The 15368-nt window shown below is 37.1% G+C and overlaps 1 protein-coding gene across 1 annotated transcript in view; it reads left to right on the top strand.

The window, feature by feature from the left end:
• Nucleotides 1–836: 836 nt before the first annotated feature.
• Nucleotides 837–15368, top strand: part of LOC104068977 (mucin-5B) — a 44028-nt gene continuing 29496 nt past the window's right edge. Inside the window, exons 1-15 of the mRNA XM_054068121.1 lie at nucleotides 837–852; nucleotides 2822–2890; nucleotides 3799–3864; nucleotides 4282–4543; nucleotides 4944–5058; nucleotides 5684–5774; nucleotides 6622–6731; nucleotides 9709–9783; nucleotides 10795–10905; nucleotides 11333–11402; nucleotides 12210–12347; nucleotides 12432–12596; nucleotides 13053–13147; nucleotides 14094–14220; nucleotides 14938–15193. Of these exons, the coding sequence (XP_053924096.1) occupies nucleotides 837–852; nucleotides 2822–2890; nucleotides 3799–3864; nucleotides 4282–4543; nucleotides 4944–5058; nucleotides 5684–5774; nucleotides 6622–6731; nucleotides 9709–9783; nucleotides 10795–10905; nucleotides 11333–11402; nucleotides 12210–12347; nucleotides 12432–12596; nucleotides 13053–13147; nucleotides 14094–14220; nucleotides 14938–15193 (1766 nt within the window). The remainder of the gene's footprint in view (nucleotides 853–2821; nucleotides 2891–3798; nucleotides 3865–4281; nucleotides 4544–4943; nucleotides 5059–5683; nucleotides 5775–6621; nucleotides 6732–9708; nucleotides 9784–10794; nucleotides 10906–11332; nucleotides 11403–12209; nucleotides 12348–12431; nucleotides 12597–13052; nucleotides 13148–14093; nucleotides 14221–14937; nucleotides 15194–15368) is intronic.

Below are 15368 nucleotides of genomic sequence, written 5' to 3'. Positions count from 1 at the left end.
TTACTTAGAATATAAGCTTACGTTTAGAGTTACAACATGTTAGTCAAAATCATCTTCAGCCATTCACTGACCAAGAAAATTATTTGTACTGTGCAATGCTAATCTGATAATTGCTCTGAAAAATTAGTAGCAGTTAGATAGTGTCCAGAAACCCCCTCTTTATTCAAATTGCAATCTGTGGAAAATATTTTCAGATTACCTGAGTGACTATAGAGTATTGGCTTAATACCATGGCAGGTCCACAAACATTCTGTTCCTGACTTTATATCTTAGGTGAAATACTAACGTCCATAAGTTGATTGTAACAATAATTGCATATGTGGATTGGCAGCAGGATATGGATTCAGCAAGCTGCATCCAGAGATATTCTTAAGAATCAAGTCAGTTGCCAAGGTATCAAACGGTAAATTATCTTGACTGTTCTTACAACTGAGAAACACTTTTTAATGGTCAACAAGGTGGCAATGAGCAATTGCTAAATAAACCAATGCAGCTAGAATTTCCTTGGGAATGATGTATTTGCTAAGTAAACAAAAGTCCCTGCTGTTTTTTTAAGAAAACTCAGCAGACCAAAATACAAGTATGCAATATTTTGCTCTGTTACAAAGATTCTCATGCTAGAATAAACAAATTTTCTATGATTCTATGCCTGCTGAGATTCCTATAGATATGTTGAGTAAGAGCATATTCTGGCTTATTATTAAGACCTACAGAGGCACTTGTCTCACCTGCTCAGTATAATTTTTTCTTATCTGTTCAGTATAAATTACGATGATATGAAAGCATTTACCTAGTGATAATATCTGTGATAATGAAAGACTAATGGGAAATTGAAAATGGCTAAACTATGTCGTAAGTTACTCCTTTGTACATCGCAAGTGGTCATGCCTAAAGTTAAATGAGAAAAGAAATAAATTTAGGTCTAAAATAAACTGCAGACACTGAAGCAACTTCTAGTTATGGTGAGGCTGCCCAGATCCCTTTCGTCCAAAGCCAGCAGTCTCTTGGGAACCTCTTTGGGAATGGGGCTTGAATCCCTTCAGACAGGCATCTTTCTGCTCTGGGTTCAAGTCCTCAATCCGCTTACATGGTGGGCACAGCCAGAAGTTACATGAAAAAAATAATAATGAAAAACAGGGTGCTCCTTATCTGGTTATTTTTAAGGCAGAGGTAGTTGTGCAACTCTCATGGAGGTACCTCAGGTGAGGTTCTTGAAGTGGAGGAAAGGCTCAGCAAGGAAGAAAGCAAGCAACAAAGGGAACTGGCGTTTATGGCACGCCCCTGACTTCAGCATTTTCCCCTCTTCCACTAACGTGGCTCGGTGTTATGGATCACGTTCTGAGTCAGCGAACTCTTCCCATCTATCGTGCAAGGAAAAAGGGGGCTTAACTTAAGATTAAATTATATAGAAATTATATAGGCAGTTCCTCTTTGACAGAGAAATTCTCCAGACACCTACAGTGCTTATTCAAATAATCCTGGTCAGGATTCAGATCTTAGTCATATCATCATCTTCAAGGATTTAGGCTTGGCACGTTATAGATACATGCTATTCCGCATATTCTGTACACTGTTATCGCATGCCGATAGGATTCAATCTTTCACAAAATAAAACGGTAGCCATTTGTCTTTTACAAGAAACGTGTGACATACCTACTTATAAAAGACAAGAGTTTAGAGCAAAAATCTAGGAGCTCAGGGTCAGTCTTTTTCTAGCATGAAAGTGTTTAGATCAATGTTTGTCCTCTCTCAAAAGTCTTTGCCAATACCTTGTCTAGTATGGTGTTTTTAGACCATGCATGGAAAGGAATTAAAAACTGAAGAAGTTATGATACAGAGAAGAACTCATCAAGACAGTTAATGTAGTTGATCCAGTAACAATTTAGCTGGAGGCACAAAAATAATCCTTGAAGCAAGGCACAAGAATAGGACAGTTTTGATATAGCTGAATGCCTTTATCATGTAGTCACATGATCATGTCCTATTTTTTCCTCCCTTGCCATTGTCCCACTGTTTTTGGAACCATGTCTCAGCTTCAGGTGGGGTAACAAGAACCCTTGGTCAAATAGACTTAGGAGTATGATGCTTAAGGTTTCCTGCAGAGAAGATGTAAGTTTTAACTTTCCCAGAGGGAGAAGAGGGAGAAGAGAGGTAGAACAGAAAACCTGGTTATTTTGGTTACTTCTCCTGGATTACTGCTCAGGCTATGTGCCCTTGTTTTATCAGTCATAAATACCTTCTTGTATCTGGCTGTAAAGCAAATCTAGATCTAGATGACAGGCTTCAGATTTGCTCCAGAAGAAAATGCCCTATGCTTAGGCACCAAAGAAATTGGCATATAAATCTCTGCAGCCTACTGCATCAAATTCTAAGTTATTTATTTCTTTTAAACAGTTCTGTGCCTTTTCTTATTATTATCTAGTTACTACACAGCAATTTTAATAAATTACTCTCTTAAATTTTGTGAATTCTTTTTGTAATTGTTTCACATATCAGTGATATTTAGTGCAGCAGTAAAATAAAGTCTGTGATCCAGTAATCAGAATCCCTTGTAGTGAGCTTTAATGGAAACAAAGAAAGCAGATATACATTAAATGTTATTTGGATTTCAAACTCTGCACATTTGCAACAGAAAGTTTTTTCTACAATTACATATTACCTTTGGTAGGGGAGCTGTTTCATTTTTTCTAATGTGATAAAGAACTGTCCCCTTTATCTTATTCAGATGTATCTGGGTCCTTTGACCCTATCTAAATTCTTTGCTTTAAAAATTCAGATTCAGAACACTGTATTTAATATGCTTTTCACAATTTCTTCACAGGAGCCCAGACTGAAATCCATCAGGAAACAGGAAGCAAATACACTGAGGATGTTCAGCAGAAACACAACAGTATGTTTATTTATACTGCGTATTTGTATTTATTTGCTACATCTCTACTAAAAACAGCATCTTGTCTGTAATGTCAAATAAAGATAAAGGTGTATTAGCAAGTCTTTCACTATATAAGAATAGTAGTATCTTTACTAGATACTAATTATTGTGATTATATTTGTATAATAATAGGCAACTAAGAAAATAAGTGTGTGTTTGTAAAGGCTGTATACATATGTGCATGAATGTGTACATATAACATCAAAGCAGAGTATACATGCAGGATGTTTGGCTCATTATAAATAAGGAAATGAGACCACTTTGGCAAGCTATAAAGTCAGCAGCTGATGTTAGGAAATCAAGATGCATTCTAATTTCATTGATTTTTTTCCATGTAATTATTTGTGATCATCCTACATAATGGATTTGTGGTCATTTCTAAGGGCTTTAAGCCCTTTAACAGAAAAACATTAAACAGAGAACAAAGAGGATAATTAAAGTTTTTATTCCCTCCTTAGAAAGAGGACACTTCATGTGAAGTCAGCTATTCTTTTGTACCAGTAACAAGCCAATTTAGTATAGCTTAACTCTTTGTCTTATTCAGTGTGTCTGAGGCACTCCAACGTGCAGAGCTGTGAAGTTCTGCTTCTCATAACAAAACAGAGTTTCAGAAAAGGGTCGGAATTTAAAGGTAGAAAATACAAACTATTACAGTTGAAAGCAATATCCTATGATTTAACAATCCTGATTTTGACTTTTAGTACACACTTTTAACCCAATCCATGGCCTGTGTAAAACATCGTAGGCTTAACAAGTTTTCATTTGATCTTGCATATTAGCTTCTTAGTCGTTTCTAGGGCAATTTTAGGATTAAATTTTAATGTTGGTACATTAGTTTTTGTTTTCTTTCTTACCTTTCTTTCTAGCTTCTGCTACAGTTTCATCTAAAGTGAACATCATCCAGCCAATGCTGACAAATCCAGTAATAACACGTAAGTAAAGGAGATTAATTTTATTCAGTAAGTTTTCAGTTTTAGGGGATGTAGACAGAGGAATCTAATACAAATAGGGAAAGGCACGGGTGAAGAAAGTCATGGATAATTAAAAGGAGAAATAGATTGGTTAAGAAAGGTAATATTGAACTGTTATCTTAGCTGAAATGTGGCCAACTGATAAAGCTCTAGCTGAACATAACTATAACCATATCTAGTGATATATATGATGAGTAAGAGATAGAAGATGAGTGAAGAATGAATACACCGTTTTATAGATGGGCAGAAAATAATGTGTATTAAGGTAGGCAGGTGAAAATTGTTCAATGACAAAATGAAGCCTTGGACAAGATGGTTTTCACCACATTAAGGCTGGGAATTTTAAGTCATTTTCTTACAGATAGTTTTAATTTACAGCTTCAAATCCTGCTCACAATGGTCGCGTGTGCAGCACATGGGGCAACTTCCACTTCAAGACCTTTGATGGTGACATATTCTCCTTCCCTGGGCTCTGTAATTACATTTTTGCATCCCATTGCAATGCTCCCTATGAGGATTTCAACATCCAGATTAGGCGCGTAGTGGTGGATAATGCTCCAACAATCAGACATATCACCATGAAACTTGAAGGCGTAGCTGCTGAACTAACAAAAGATGTTGTCATGATCAATGGTGACAGGTAAGTTTATTCATAACACTTGTTTGATGAACACAGACCTTTTCTGCAAACTTGCCAAGGGCTTGGGGGGGCGGCATGTGTTCTTCAAAAAAAATCTAACAATTTTACCAACATAGATGACAAATTATTTGCAGTTAATTCCTTTCAGAGTAAATCGATCCTTCTCTTAAAGATTACCTTAAAACTAAAATTTGAATGAAAAAATCCTGAGAAGTTTGATCCAAACTCAGATCCATATTTGATGATGTTGATGGACCATGTTATTTTTTAATTGCTTTTCTTTTCACACAACAGCATTATTTTAGAATCCATATGGATGCTGAACACCACAAGCTAATTTTTTCTCTTTATCTAAGATCTAGGTCAGAAAATACTTAGCATTCTTTCTGCCTTTTCCTAGAGTTCAACTGCCATACAGCCAATCCGGAATTACAATAGAGAAAAGCAGCATTTATATAAAAGTTGTCAGCAAAATGGGCGTTGTATTAATGTGGAATGAAGATGATAACATCCTGGTAAGAACTGCTCCTGGGCCTGTCTACCTCTTCAGAGACCAGAGCTAATCTATGTTTCAGCCAGTCCCTACCTCTTTACAAGGTTGCTGTTGCCTTCTCATACTGTTGAGCAATTCTTTCATAATAAAGATATGCATCCACATAGTCTTAAAGAAAATTACATAGATATATTTCTAGTGGATAGCAGATGTCTGCGTAAAGTCAGGTGAAAAAATCACTTTCATTACATTATTAACATACTGGAGTTGTTGTGGGGCCTACTTAACCCTTCAAACATCATTTTCTAGAAGAATTTCACTCTCTTAGGACTTAATTTTTGCTGTGGATTTGAATTTGTTTCTGAAGAATGAATAGAGTAAAGGAGGCTGAGAGCAAGATAGATATTACAGTGAAAACTTAGGTCTGCATCAACAGCATCAATATTGTGAACTCTGTGTTGTAAATCAAATCCAAGCCACACTTCATTCTGTCCTCCAGGTTTGAATTAAATTGCTGAATAAAATTACTCGTGTTTAATAAAAAATACTTTGATGAAGCAGGTGCAAGTGAGGTGCCTTTCAGAGGTCTTTAGCATGCTTTAGAATGCTTATACTAACTTCTGTCAACTTACTGTTCATCATTTTAGCTGGAACTGAATGAGAAATACGCCAACCAGACCTGTGGACTTTGTGGGGACTTTAATGGCTTACCAATTTACAATGAGTTCTATTCGAACAGTTAAGTTTTTTAAATAATAAAAATTGGTTTCTGAGCTCTCCAACATGTTTTTCTTTTGTATTCTTTTAACTCTAATATCATCCACATTCCTCTTTCCTATCCTGCTGAGTGATTTACCCAGAAGATACAGTTCAATCTCTGTTTAAAAATATGTAGTGCAGAAATCAGATAATGTGATTTAATACTTCAAGTATAAAGACAGTACTGATGTTAACAACTGACTCTATATTTCTCCTACGCCATAATTTTATTTACCTAATCAGCTAACCCCATAAAAATGAGCCAGATTTTCACTAATAACATGAATAAATAGAGTAATATATTCAATAAAGCAAAAGGCAATTGTGTTGTCTTGTCAATATATTTATTGTTTCAGTTCTGCCTTAAAATTGGTATACCACATTTGCATGCTGAATTGCATAATATTTGTAAGATCTTTTCTTCATCATTCTATCTATTCTCAGCTTGAGCTTTTTCCTAAACCTTGTCTCACAGTAGTTTCCATTGTCCAAAACACTGTTTAGGTTCTTTTCTGTCTTCCCTGCATGGGCTTAACATAATCTGAAAACAGTTTGTCCTTTTTCTGGTAAAAAATTGTTTGCATCAAGATGCAATAGGCTGACAACAGTTCTCTGATGTTTGCTTTCTCCATGGTGCTGTGCAAGATAAATTGAGACAGTGATGTAGTGATTCCTCTGGAAGGGATGATGATTAAATTTAAAGATTTAAAGGAACTAGTTGCTTTGCCCAGTCTTGAGCAGAATTCTTGAGAGGAGGAAAAGATAAGAAGCAGTTGCACTGAACAAAAAAAACAACCACCTTCATTATTAAACTTCTTTCGCGCAGGTATTAAGATGACGGCCTTGCAGTTTGGGAATATGCAGAAAATGGATGGGCCAACAGAACACTGCGAAGACTCCACTTCTACCCCACCAGACAATTGCACTGAAAATTTTGTAAGCATCTTTTAACTATTCTTTTATTTTTATTTCATATTCATCTTTTTTTCCCCTCTACAGCTTCAGATGGGTCAACAGTAAAATCCTTTGGTGACAGAAACTTAAAAAGGAGTATAAGATTCTGTCAAAGAAAAAATTATACAAAGTAAAAATATTTAAAAAAAAAGAAATTGTTCCTTTCCATTTTCTGCAAAGTTTTTTTTCTCCCAAGGATGACATATGCCAGAAGACGTTGACCAGCACTGCATTTGCAGAGTGTAATGACCTGGTTGATGTTAGAGAGTACATTAAGACCTGTCAAGCTGACTTGTGCCACTCTGAAGTGTCAAAAAATGCCTCATGTATCTGTGATACCTTTGCTGAATACTCCCGGCAGTGTGCTCATGCTGGTGGGCATCCTCTGAACTGGAGAACCTCAAAACTGTGCCGTAAGTATCACTGGAAATAGCCTTACTTTGTGCTCAGTAACTAACAAACAAGCAGCCCTCAAATGGTGCTAAGGATTCATGAGAAATTACAGGTCATTCAAGACTGCATTCTCCAGAGGGTTCTGATGTACAAGTTCCAGCATGAAGACTTCTGCAAAAGAGCTAAGAGTTTTAATGCAAACTGGATTAAACAGTATCAAACGTTTACAGGGATACTCTAATTGAAAGTCGAAGTGCTGTTTAGTTAACTGGGACTGTAAAGGAAGCAAATAAAGAAGGAGAAAGAATGAGGTGTACTTGCTTGCTTATTTTCCTGTTTCTCTCCATATCTCATGGTGGCTACAGCATTTTTTTGTTCTGTTATTAACTGATTGGGTCTTCACAAGTGTTTTGCTCATGAAGTGCTTTTTTATCTCCTCTTACTTGGTAGTTAGGAGTTTGCACCACTATAATCTTCCTAGACATTTGCACTGAATTAAATACATACTAGATTATGGGGTATAGCTGTTGATACCACCATCAGCATTTGCTCCAAAACAAAACTCCACGAGGTACTATTTGCCCTTCTAATGGTATCTGAAAAATGCAAATATACTAAAGCTTTAGGAACTCAAGTCTTACATTTCACTAGCAATAGAGGTGCTCTTGAGGAGGGTGCCTTCAGCAGAAACACGGGCCTTGCTCACTTTGTGGGTTCATTACTTTGCTGTCCCCAGAAATGTAGTCATTGAGCCAGTTCAGCATCAGACAGCTATGGAAAACACATCTCAACTGTAAAATATGGATCTAAGTAACTTAATTTGCAAACTTTGCAGAACTTTGAGAACTTTGGATCTGCATTTTAGTGTGGATTTACATCTAGCTGAAAAACTTGAATGAATACAAATATTTTCATACATAGTGAACTAGAAATACTTTTGACTGAAAAAAATCTCATCCTTTAAAATTTCAGCCAAGACGTGTCCTTACAATATGCAGTACCAGGAGTGCAGCTCCCCATGTGCTGACACATGCACGAATCCCGAACGATCTCAGTTCTGTGAAGAGCACTGCATGGACGGTTGTTTCTGCCCCCCAGGCAAGTTCTTATGTGCTCACATCTCTAATCTCCAAGAACAACAACAGCTTACCTATAAGATTTGGGCAGGTTCCAAGGGGTTTAAGCCTCTGTATTTGCATTTTTTCACAGCTGCAAGCAACAAGCATTTGTCATGTCTCAGCTGAGAAAATATATCTGAATTAATTGCCAATACATGTGCAGTAGAATAAGAAAGCAGGAAAGCAGAACAGCAAACAGATCAAGACTGTCTCTCAACAAGCTACCTGTGCTACAATAAGTACCTATTCCAAAGCAGGTGGAATTTAAATATACAAAAGTTGAATCCTTCACTGTGCATATTGGCATAGTCCTACTGTCACCAGCAAAGGCACAGTGCAAGACAGCTGCAGATCTGTATAGAACATGATATTTAGGATTTGTAACAGGCAAAAATGGTGTATAGGAAATGCCTTTTTAATTGATTCAAATTTTGCCTCTTTTTTAATCTAGGGACTGTATTTGATGACATCAACAGTTCTGGATGTATTCCTCGTGAGCAGTGCTCCTGTGTTTACAATGGCAACACCTACGCTACAGGAGCTTCTTTTACAGAGCAGTGCCATTCCTGGTAACCTTTGTTACTTTTCTAACTTACTATTTCCTCTTACGTATTTAATAAGTTTAATGGTTTATTATATGCTATTGCATCATTGGTAATTGATGTGTATTTAACCAACTGCTACTGTTCCAAAGAATCCCAAAAGGACATTGCTTGTTTTGCTTAGCAAGACCCTTAACTAGCTTTGCAATCTAACTCAAGGTGGTCAAAGCAAGGATTGATTACATTTAGATTTCTCATCATTCAATTGAAATGCTTCCTCTCTGTTCATTTTGTTCAAACAAAATGTTCATTTTGTTCAAACATTTGGACTTCTCTAAGGGGAATGAAGTTGCAGTCATTTGTATATTTGCAAATATTTGTTTTTCTGGTGAAAGCAAGAGATGACACACCTTGATTTCACAACTACTAATCCTGTAGCTGTGCACTACCATATCACATCAGAAAACAGATATGCTCTGCATTGGGAGTAGATGTGGAGTAACATGTCTTTTAGTTTCTAATATCTTTGTATAACAAAGTGGAAGATATTTTTATTTGTCACTGTGCTTTGTGTTAGATGGAAAAATGAAGGAATTACTCATCCAACACCTGTTGGGGGAAAGTTCACCTGTTCAAAGAAGGAAATCAATTCATTAAGCAAAATGAATGCATACCATTCATTTTACCCAAGTTCACAATGTTTTGGAAAATTTTAAGCCTAGATTTACTGTGGGTCAAATTAGAACTTGAAGGGAAGAACAGCTGAATCTAATGTCACTGTAATTCATTTCACTCTGTACCATGGTTACTGATTTCAGCTAATTTTATTCTGTCTCTTCCAGTACTTGTAATGGAGGCCAGTGGACTTGCCAAGACACATCATGCCCAGGAACATGTTCGGTAGAGGGAGGTTCGCACATTTCCACATATGATAAAAAACATTATGATCACCATGGAGACTGCGTTTATGTCCTTTCTAAGGTGGGAATCAGCTATTACCGGGTCATAAAGCCTTATACATTTATAGAAAGAAAAGGTGATCTCAATCAACACTTTTAAACTTGCCTCTTTTGACATACAGACCTTAACTTGCCTCTCACTTAGCCGGATGTTTACTAAAACATGTGATGCCATTAAATGACAATCACCAGTTAACTGTTAGGATGTCATGCAACAGTATATGGTGTTTACTGAGGAATTTCCAGTTCTGTGATGTAGTTGTTGCTAAAGAGCATTGACGTTTTAAACAATTTGCTTAGTCTACATTCTTCAGTGTAATTAATCCAGCTTTCTTACTGAGCTGAGTAATTTTTGCTGTCTTACTGTATTATATGTTATTAGATCAAATGATACAAGTCTGAAAAATTACACTAACAATTCTCAAAGAAAAAAAAGGATTCATAAGACTACCATTTTTATTTCATTTCTGGGAAGTTCAAATGCAGAAAATCAATTCAGGTCAAATGATACATTTCTTGTAGATTTTGAACATTTTTAAGCAGAATTAAAAAGTCAAAAGAAATAGAAAAAAAATTATAGTAAGAATATTTAATTACAACAATATGTGAGTAAAATGTTTTGATCTTTTAGGGGCTTTTCCTGTTTGTTCTTTGCTTTCCTTTCTCCCCACCGGCAAAATTCAGTTTAAGAAAAAAGCACGGTGTGTTACTGTTCTCCTGAAAATGTTTTATCTGAAATTTTTGTCTAGCATCAATACCAGCTACAGAAAGATGAGAGGTACAGTCGAATTGAATCTGACATTAGAAGCAGGCGTGAACACAAACTCCAAATATTGATATCATTAATAATATGGAAAACAAGGTTCTAATTCTCTCATCATTCCTAATCATTACAGAAGACAAAACTGAATCTGGAAGAGTTTGGATCTTCTCCAGAAACAGAAATACTTTTTCAGTGTTGAGAGAAAATTTTACAGGATGCTTCTTTAATTAACCTTGCATGATAAAACTGTTGGCTTTTCATTTTTTTCAGCACTGTAAAGAAGAAACATTCACCATCCTGGTAGAACTACGCAGATGTGGCCTGACAGAAACTGAGACATGCTTAAAGACAGTGACTCTCAACATGAATAAAGGACAAACTGTAAGAATGCAAAATAAGCATGGGAAATTAGTATTAAAATACAGGAAGCAAAGAAGGCCTTAATTGGGCAGGGAACTGCATTTCTCTTTCAAGCAGCCAGCATATGTGATAAGTAAAAGTTATTTTTAATCAAGAGAAAATAAATGGATTTTGTTATGAAAATCAGATCAGCTGTAAATTTGGCTATGTGTAAGTTGTCCGAGTTCAAAGAAACCCTCAGGACTTGAGAAAATCTCTTTAATAATAGTTCTTTTATGGCAGGGAAGATTAGTAAAGTGTATGAAGTGGAAAGAGGGAGGTGAAATCACAAAACTACAGTTTTTATTTAATATCTTTTTAATTAATATCACTGTAGTCGTCACCATTACTACTCTTTGAACTATAGTTATCCTTCAAATAATTGCTTCTTGTTCCTCTTCCTTTCCAGCTCGTCGAGGTTAAACCTGATGGTGGTGTGTTCGTGAACTCAATTTACACCCAGCTGCCCATCTCAGCAGGTATTTTTTTTCTTCTAACAGTCTGTGAGCAATAAGCTCAGAACGACTCCACACATACTTCTTTTCTTAAATTATGGAAGATAAAAGGACTGTGAGTTGTTCAGAACCTGCATGTTTACACCTTGGTTTTCTTGAGGATATTTCCTGAGTCACACAAGTGCTTTTGAAGTGGAAGTGGAAAGAAATGGGAGACAGTACTAGCACAGCCAAGAGTTCAAACAGAAGAAAACATTTACACTCTCCAGATTTGATCATTGTAAAGTTTACATCCCCCTCACTGCCCAAAATTGAACACAGAAGTCATCTGTTTACCTCTCTTCTTGTTTTCTTTTTCCCAAGTTACCATCTCCGTGCTCACACTTCCTCAGACAGAAATTTGACTTTTGATCTCTGTCTCAATTACAAACGATTTTATGTGATGTCTCTGACCTCCAGATCTGCTTAGTTTCCCTCTCCAGCAGAGTGAGGGCTCCAATGTATGTTGTACAAGCTAAGAAACAAAAATACAAGTATTTTTTTTTAATGCTCAATGCCATACTGGTTTTCCTTTTTGTTCTCTTGGAAGGAGTAGTCTCCAGCTGCTTAATGTTGAGACAGCAAATAAATTTAACAACTTGGTAGCTACAAGCACATTCTGAACTGTAAATTGTTATTTATATTTGTGATGAATTTTCATAAAGATTGTCTTTATTTCACCTCAGCATTTGCAACAACTGCAACAGAAATTCAAGAAGATAGTATAATGATGCACTGTTGCCAGCATTCAGAAAGATTCAGAAAGTGATCATTCTGTTTTTTCATCTATAGCTAATGTCACTGTGTTCAGACCTTCATCATTCTTCATTGTGATGCAGACAAACTTTGGTGTCCAACTTGAAATCCAAATTGTACCCATCATGCAAGTGTTTGTGAGGCTGGATCCTGTTTTCAAAAACCAGACCTGTGGTAAGTAAACAAAATTAAAGAACATCTTGGCTAATGTCTTTTGTCTAGTACGAGCACTATAAACCTTTCACTGCTTTTCACCAGGTCTCTGTGGAAATTTTAATAATATCCAAACTGATGACTTCAAGGCCATAAGTGGAATAATTGAAGGAACAGCAACAGCATTTGCTAATACATGGAGAACTCAAGCTTCATGCCCAAATATCCAGCCCAGTTTTGAGAACCCTTGTGCACTCAGCATTGATAACGGTGCGTCCTAGGCTTTTATTGTTCATCCCTAAGGAAAACACATCCACTGGAAAGAAAAGATAAGAAAGTAAAGGCTTATATACTTGGTAAAAACATACATCTGAAATCAGAAACAAATATTCAGAATGAAAGCACTGGGGATAAGCAACAAAGTAAAAGAAGAGTCATAGAAACATAACTGAAGGAAACTGTATAGTCACTGAAAACAGAGAGGATGTTTAAGCTGACAAGTTGATGTCAGAGGAGTGGATTGCAGGCATCTTTGAAAATCTTATATTCATCCCCTTCAGCAAGTCCTCTTCTTTGGTGTTAGGAACATTAACCCACAAGTTAAGTGAAATAAAGTCAGGAGAAGGAGAGATTTGATGTGATTTCAGAACTGGCTCCATAGACTAAGGCAGTGTGGTTTTGTGACTAACTAAATACAAATTTTGTATGGTTTTTTTCTCCTCACAGAAAAATATGCTCAGCATTGGTGTGGACTTCTAACTGACAGCAAAGGACCTTTTGCTGCTTGTCACCATGCAGTGAATCCCTCTGTTTACCACATGGTACTTTGTTAAATTGTTTTTCACTCCAGAAACAATAGAAATAGGATCATTAGAACTAGCTATATTTACCACCACTCTCTGGGCCCGGCCATCCAACCAGTTTTCAACCCAGGAGAGTGTGCGCCTGTCCAGGCCAGAGGCAGACAGTTTCTGAAGCAGAATGCTGTGAGAAACTGTGTCAAAGGCTTTACTGAAGTCCAAGAAGACTACATCCACAGCCTTTCCCCCATCCAGTAGTCGAATCATTTTGTCATAGTAAGGCGATCAGGTTAGTTTGGCAAGACCTGCCTTTCGTGAACCCGTGTTGTCTGGGCCTGATGACCCGGTTCTCTTGCATGTGCTTCATGATAGCACTCAAGATCACCTGTTCCATGACTTTCCCCGGCACTGAGGTGAGACTGACAGGCCTGTAGTTCCCCAGATCCTCTCTGCAACCCTTCTTGTATATGGGCACAACATTAGCCAGCCTCTGGTCCAGTGGAACTTCCCCAGTCAGCCAGGACCGCTGGAAGATGATGGAAAGGGGTTTGGAAAGCACATCCACCAGCTCCTTGAAGAATCTTTGGTGGATCCCATCCGGCCCCATAGACTTGTGGGTGTCTAGCTGGGCAATGTCTAGGCTGCGTACTGTGACTAGAGCTTTGTATGCTACTATGACGCATAAATAAGTTTCAGAGGAATTTGAAACTGTTACATGTATAACAGATTTTAAGACTGCTATTTCCTAATAATAACTGTAGAGATCAAATGAATTTACATTCCCTTAATTCTCCCCTGTCAGGGAACTTAGACAAGAACTGGAAAGTGATAGGGCCATGTTAGTGCTGTCTGTGAGTGAGCATATCTGTAGAAGAATTAGTGCATAAGACCAGAAAAATAACATTTCTTTTCTTTTAGATTGACAGTATTATCAGTGCTCAGACTTTATTTTTCTGTGCATTCTTAGAACTGCATGTTCGACACATGTAATTGTGAAAATAGTGAGGACTGTCTCTGTGCAGCCCTGTCTTCCTATGTGAGAGCTTGTTCTGCAAAAGGAATCCACCTGCAAGGATGGAGGACTGAAGTCTGCTGTGAGTATTTTTAACAATCCGCTTTCCTAAGAACAGACATCAATAAAAACTGCTGCTCAGAGATTATTTTATACTGATTTCTGGACAAATACAGTAAGTGTTGAGGAAGGGGTTTTCCTTCATTGTTTCCTTAGAAGCAAACCATTGCTAGCAGGAGTGAATACACATAGATGAGAGACATAGTTTGCTTAGAAATTAGACTGGTGTTATGGTAGTGCCTCCATCTGGTTTTATGCAACTTCAAATTTCACTACAGTTTTATGTGTCACAAGTTATTGCAGAGAAAATGTGCCATATTAAAATTACAGTACTAGTAATGCTAATCAAAACACTTGAATGAAAGGTCTCTGAAGCTGCATGCAGTGTTCCACTGACCCAGTAGGTCTGTTTTCAGCTTACCAGGGGACATTCAGAGACATCACACCTCAAAAGGTTTAGAAGTCTTGGCAATGTATGGCAGTACCAGACAGAGGTTTCTTTCCAAAACTTCATTTAAAAAAAAACCTTCTGCTTTGCAGACATCACTTAGTCCACATGTACAGTAGCTTTTCAAGTCTAACTCTGGAAGTGTTCCAAAATACATTTACACGTAAGATGCAATATAGGCAGAATTGTACAGTATTGTTTACATGATTTTCTGCTGTCTGTGGTTTCTTTTTTTCCCTCCAGAAATTACTTTCTGGAATTAACAAACCTATTCTATTTTCCTGTCTCAAGCAAAATATACCACATCATGTCCCAAATCCTTAAGCTACAGCTATACCATTTCTGCTTGTCAACCCACTTGTCGCTCTCTGAGCGAGCATGATGTCACATGCGACATTAAGTTTGTCCCAGTTGATGGCTGTACTTGTGTAAATGAAACCTACATGGATGAGAGTGGCAAATGTGTTCCTGCTAATGAATGCCCCTGCTACTACAGAGGATCTCCCATACCATTTGGAGAAGCTGTCCATGAAAATGGGATTGTATGGTAAGTGAATCTTTTGCAAAACACTCAAGCAATGGTATATGTATCTTCTCATTAAAATCTGCTGCATTTAAACTGGTCTCACCCTGCCTTGCCTGAATTTCAATACAATGCTCTTTCATTCTTTCAACTATATTTTAAGAGTACCTGGGGTACTGAAGGAGCTGGCATAAATGCT

Source organism: Cuculus canorus, chromosome 5 (assembly GCF_017976375.1).
Source record: "Cuculus canorus isolate bCucCan1 chromosome 5, bCucCan1.pri, whole genome shotgun sequence".
Classification (NCBI taxonomy): Eukaryota; Metazoa; Chordata; class Aves; order Cuculiformes; family Cuculidae; genus Cuculus; species Cuculus canorus.
This window is presented reverse-complemented; position numbering and strand designations above follow the sequence as displayed.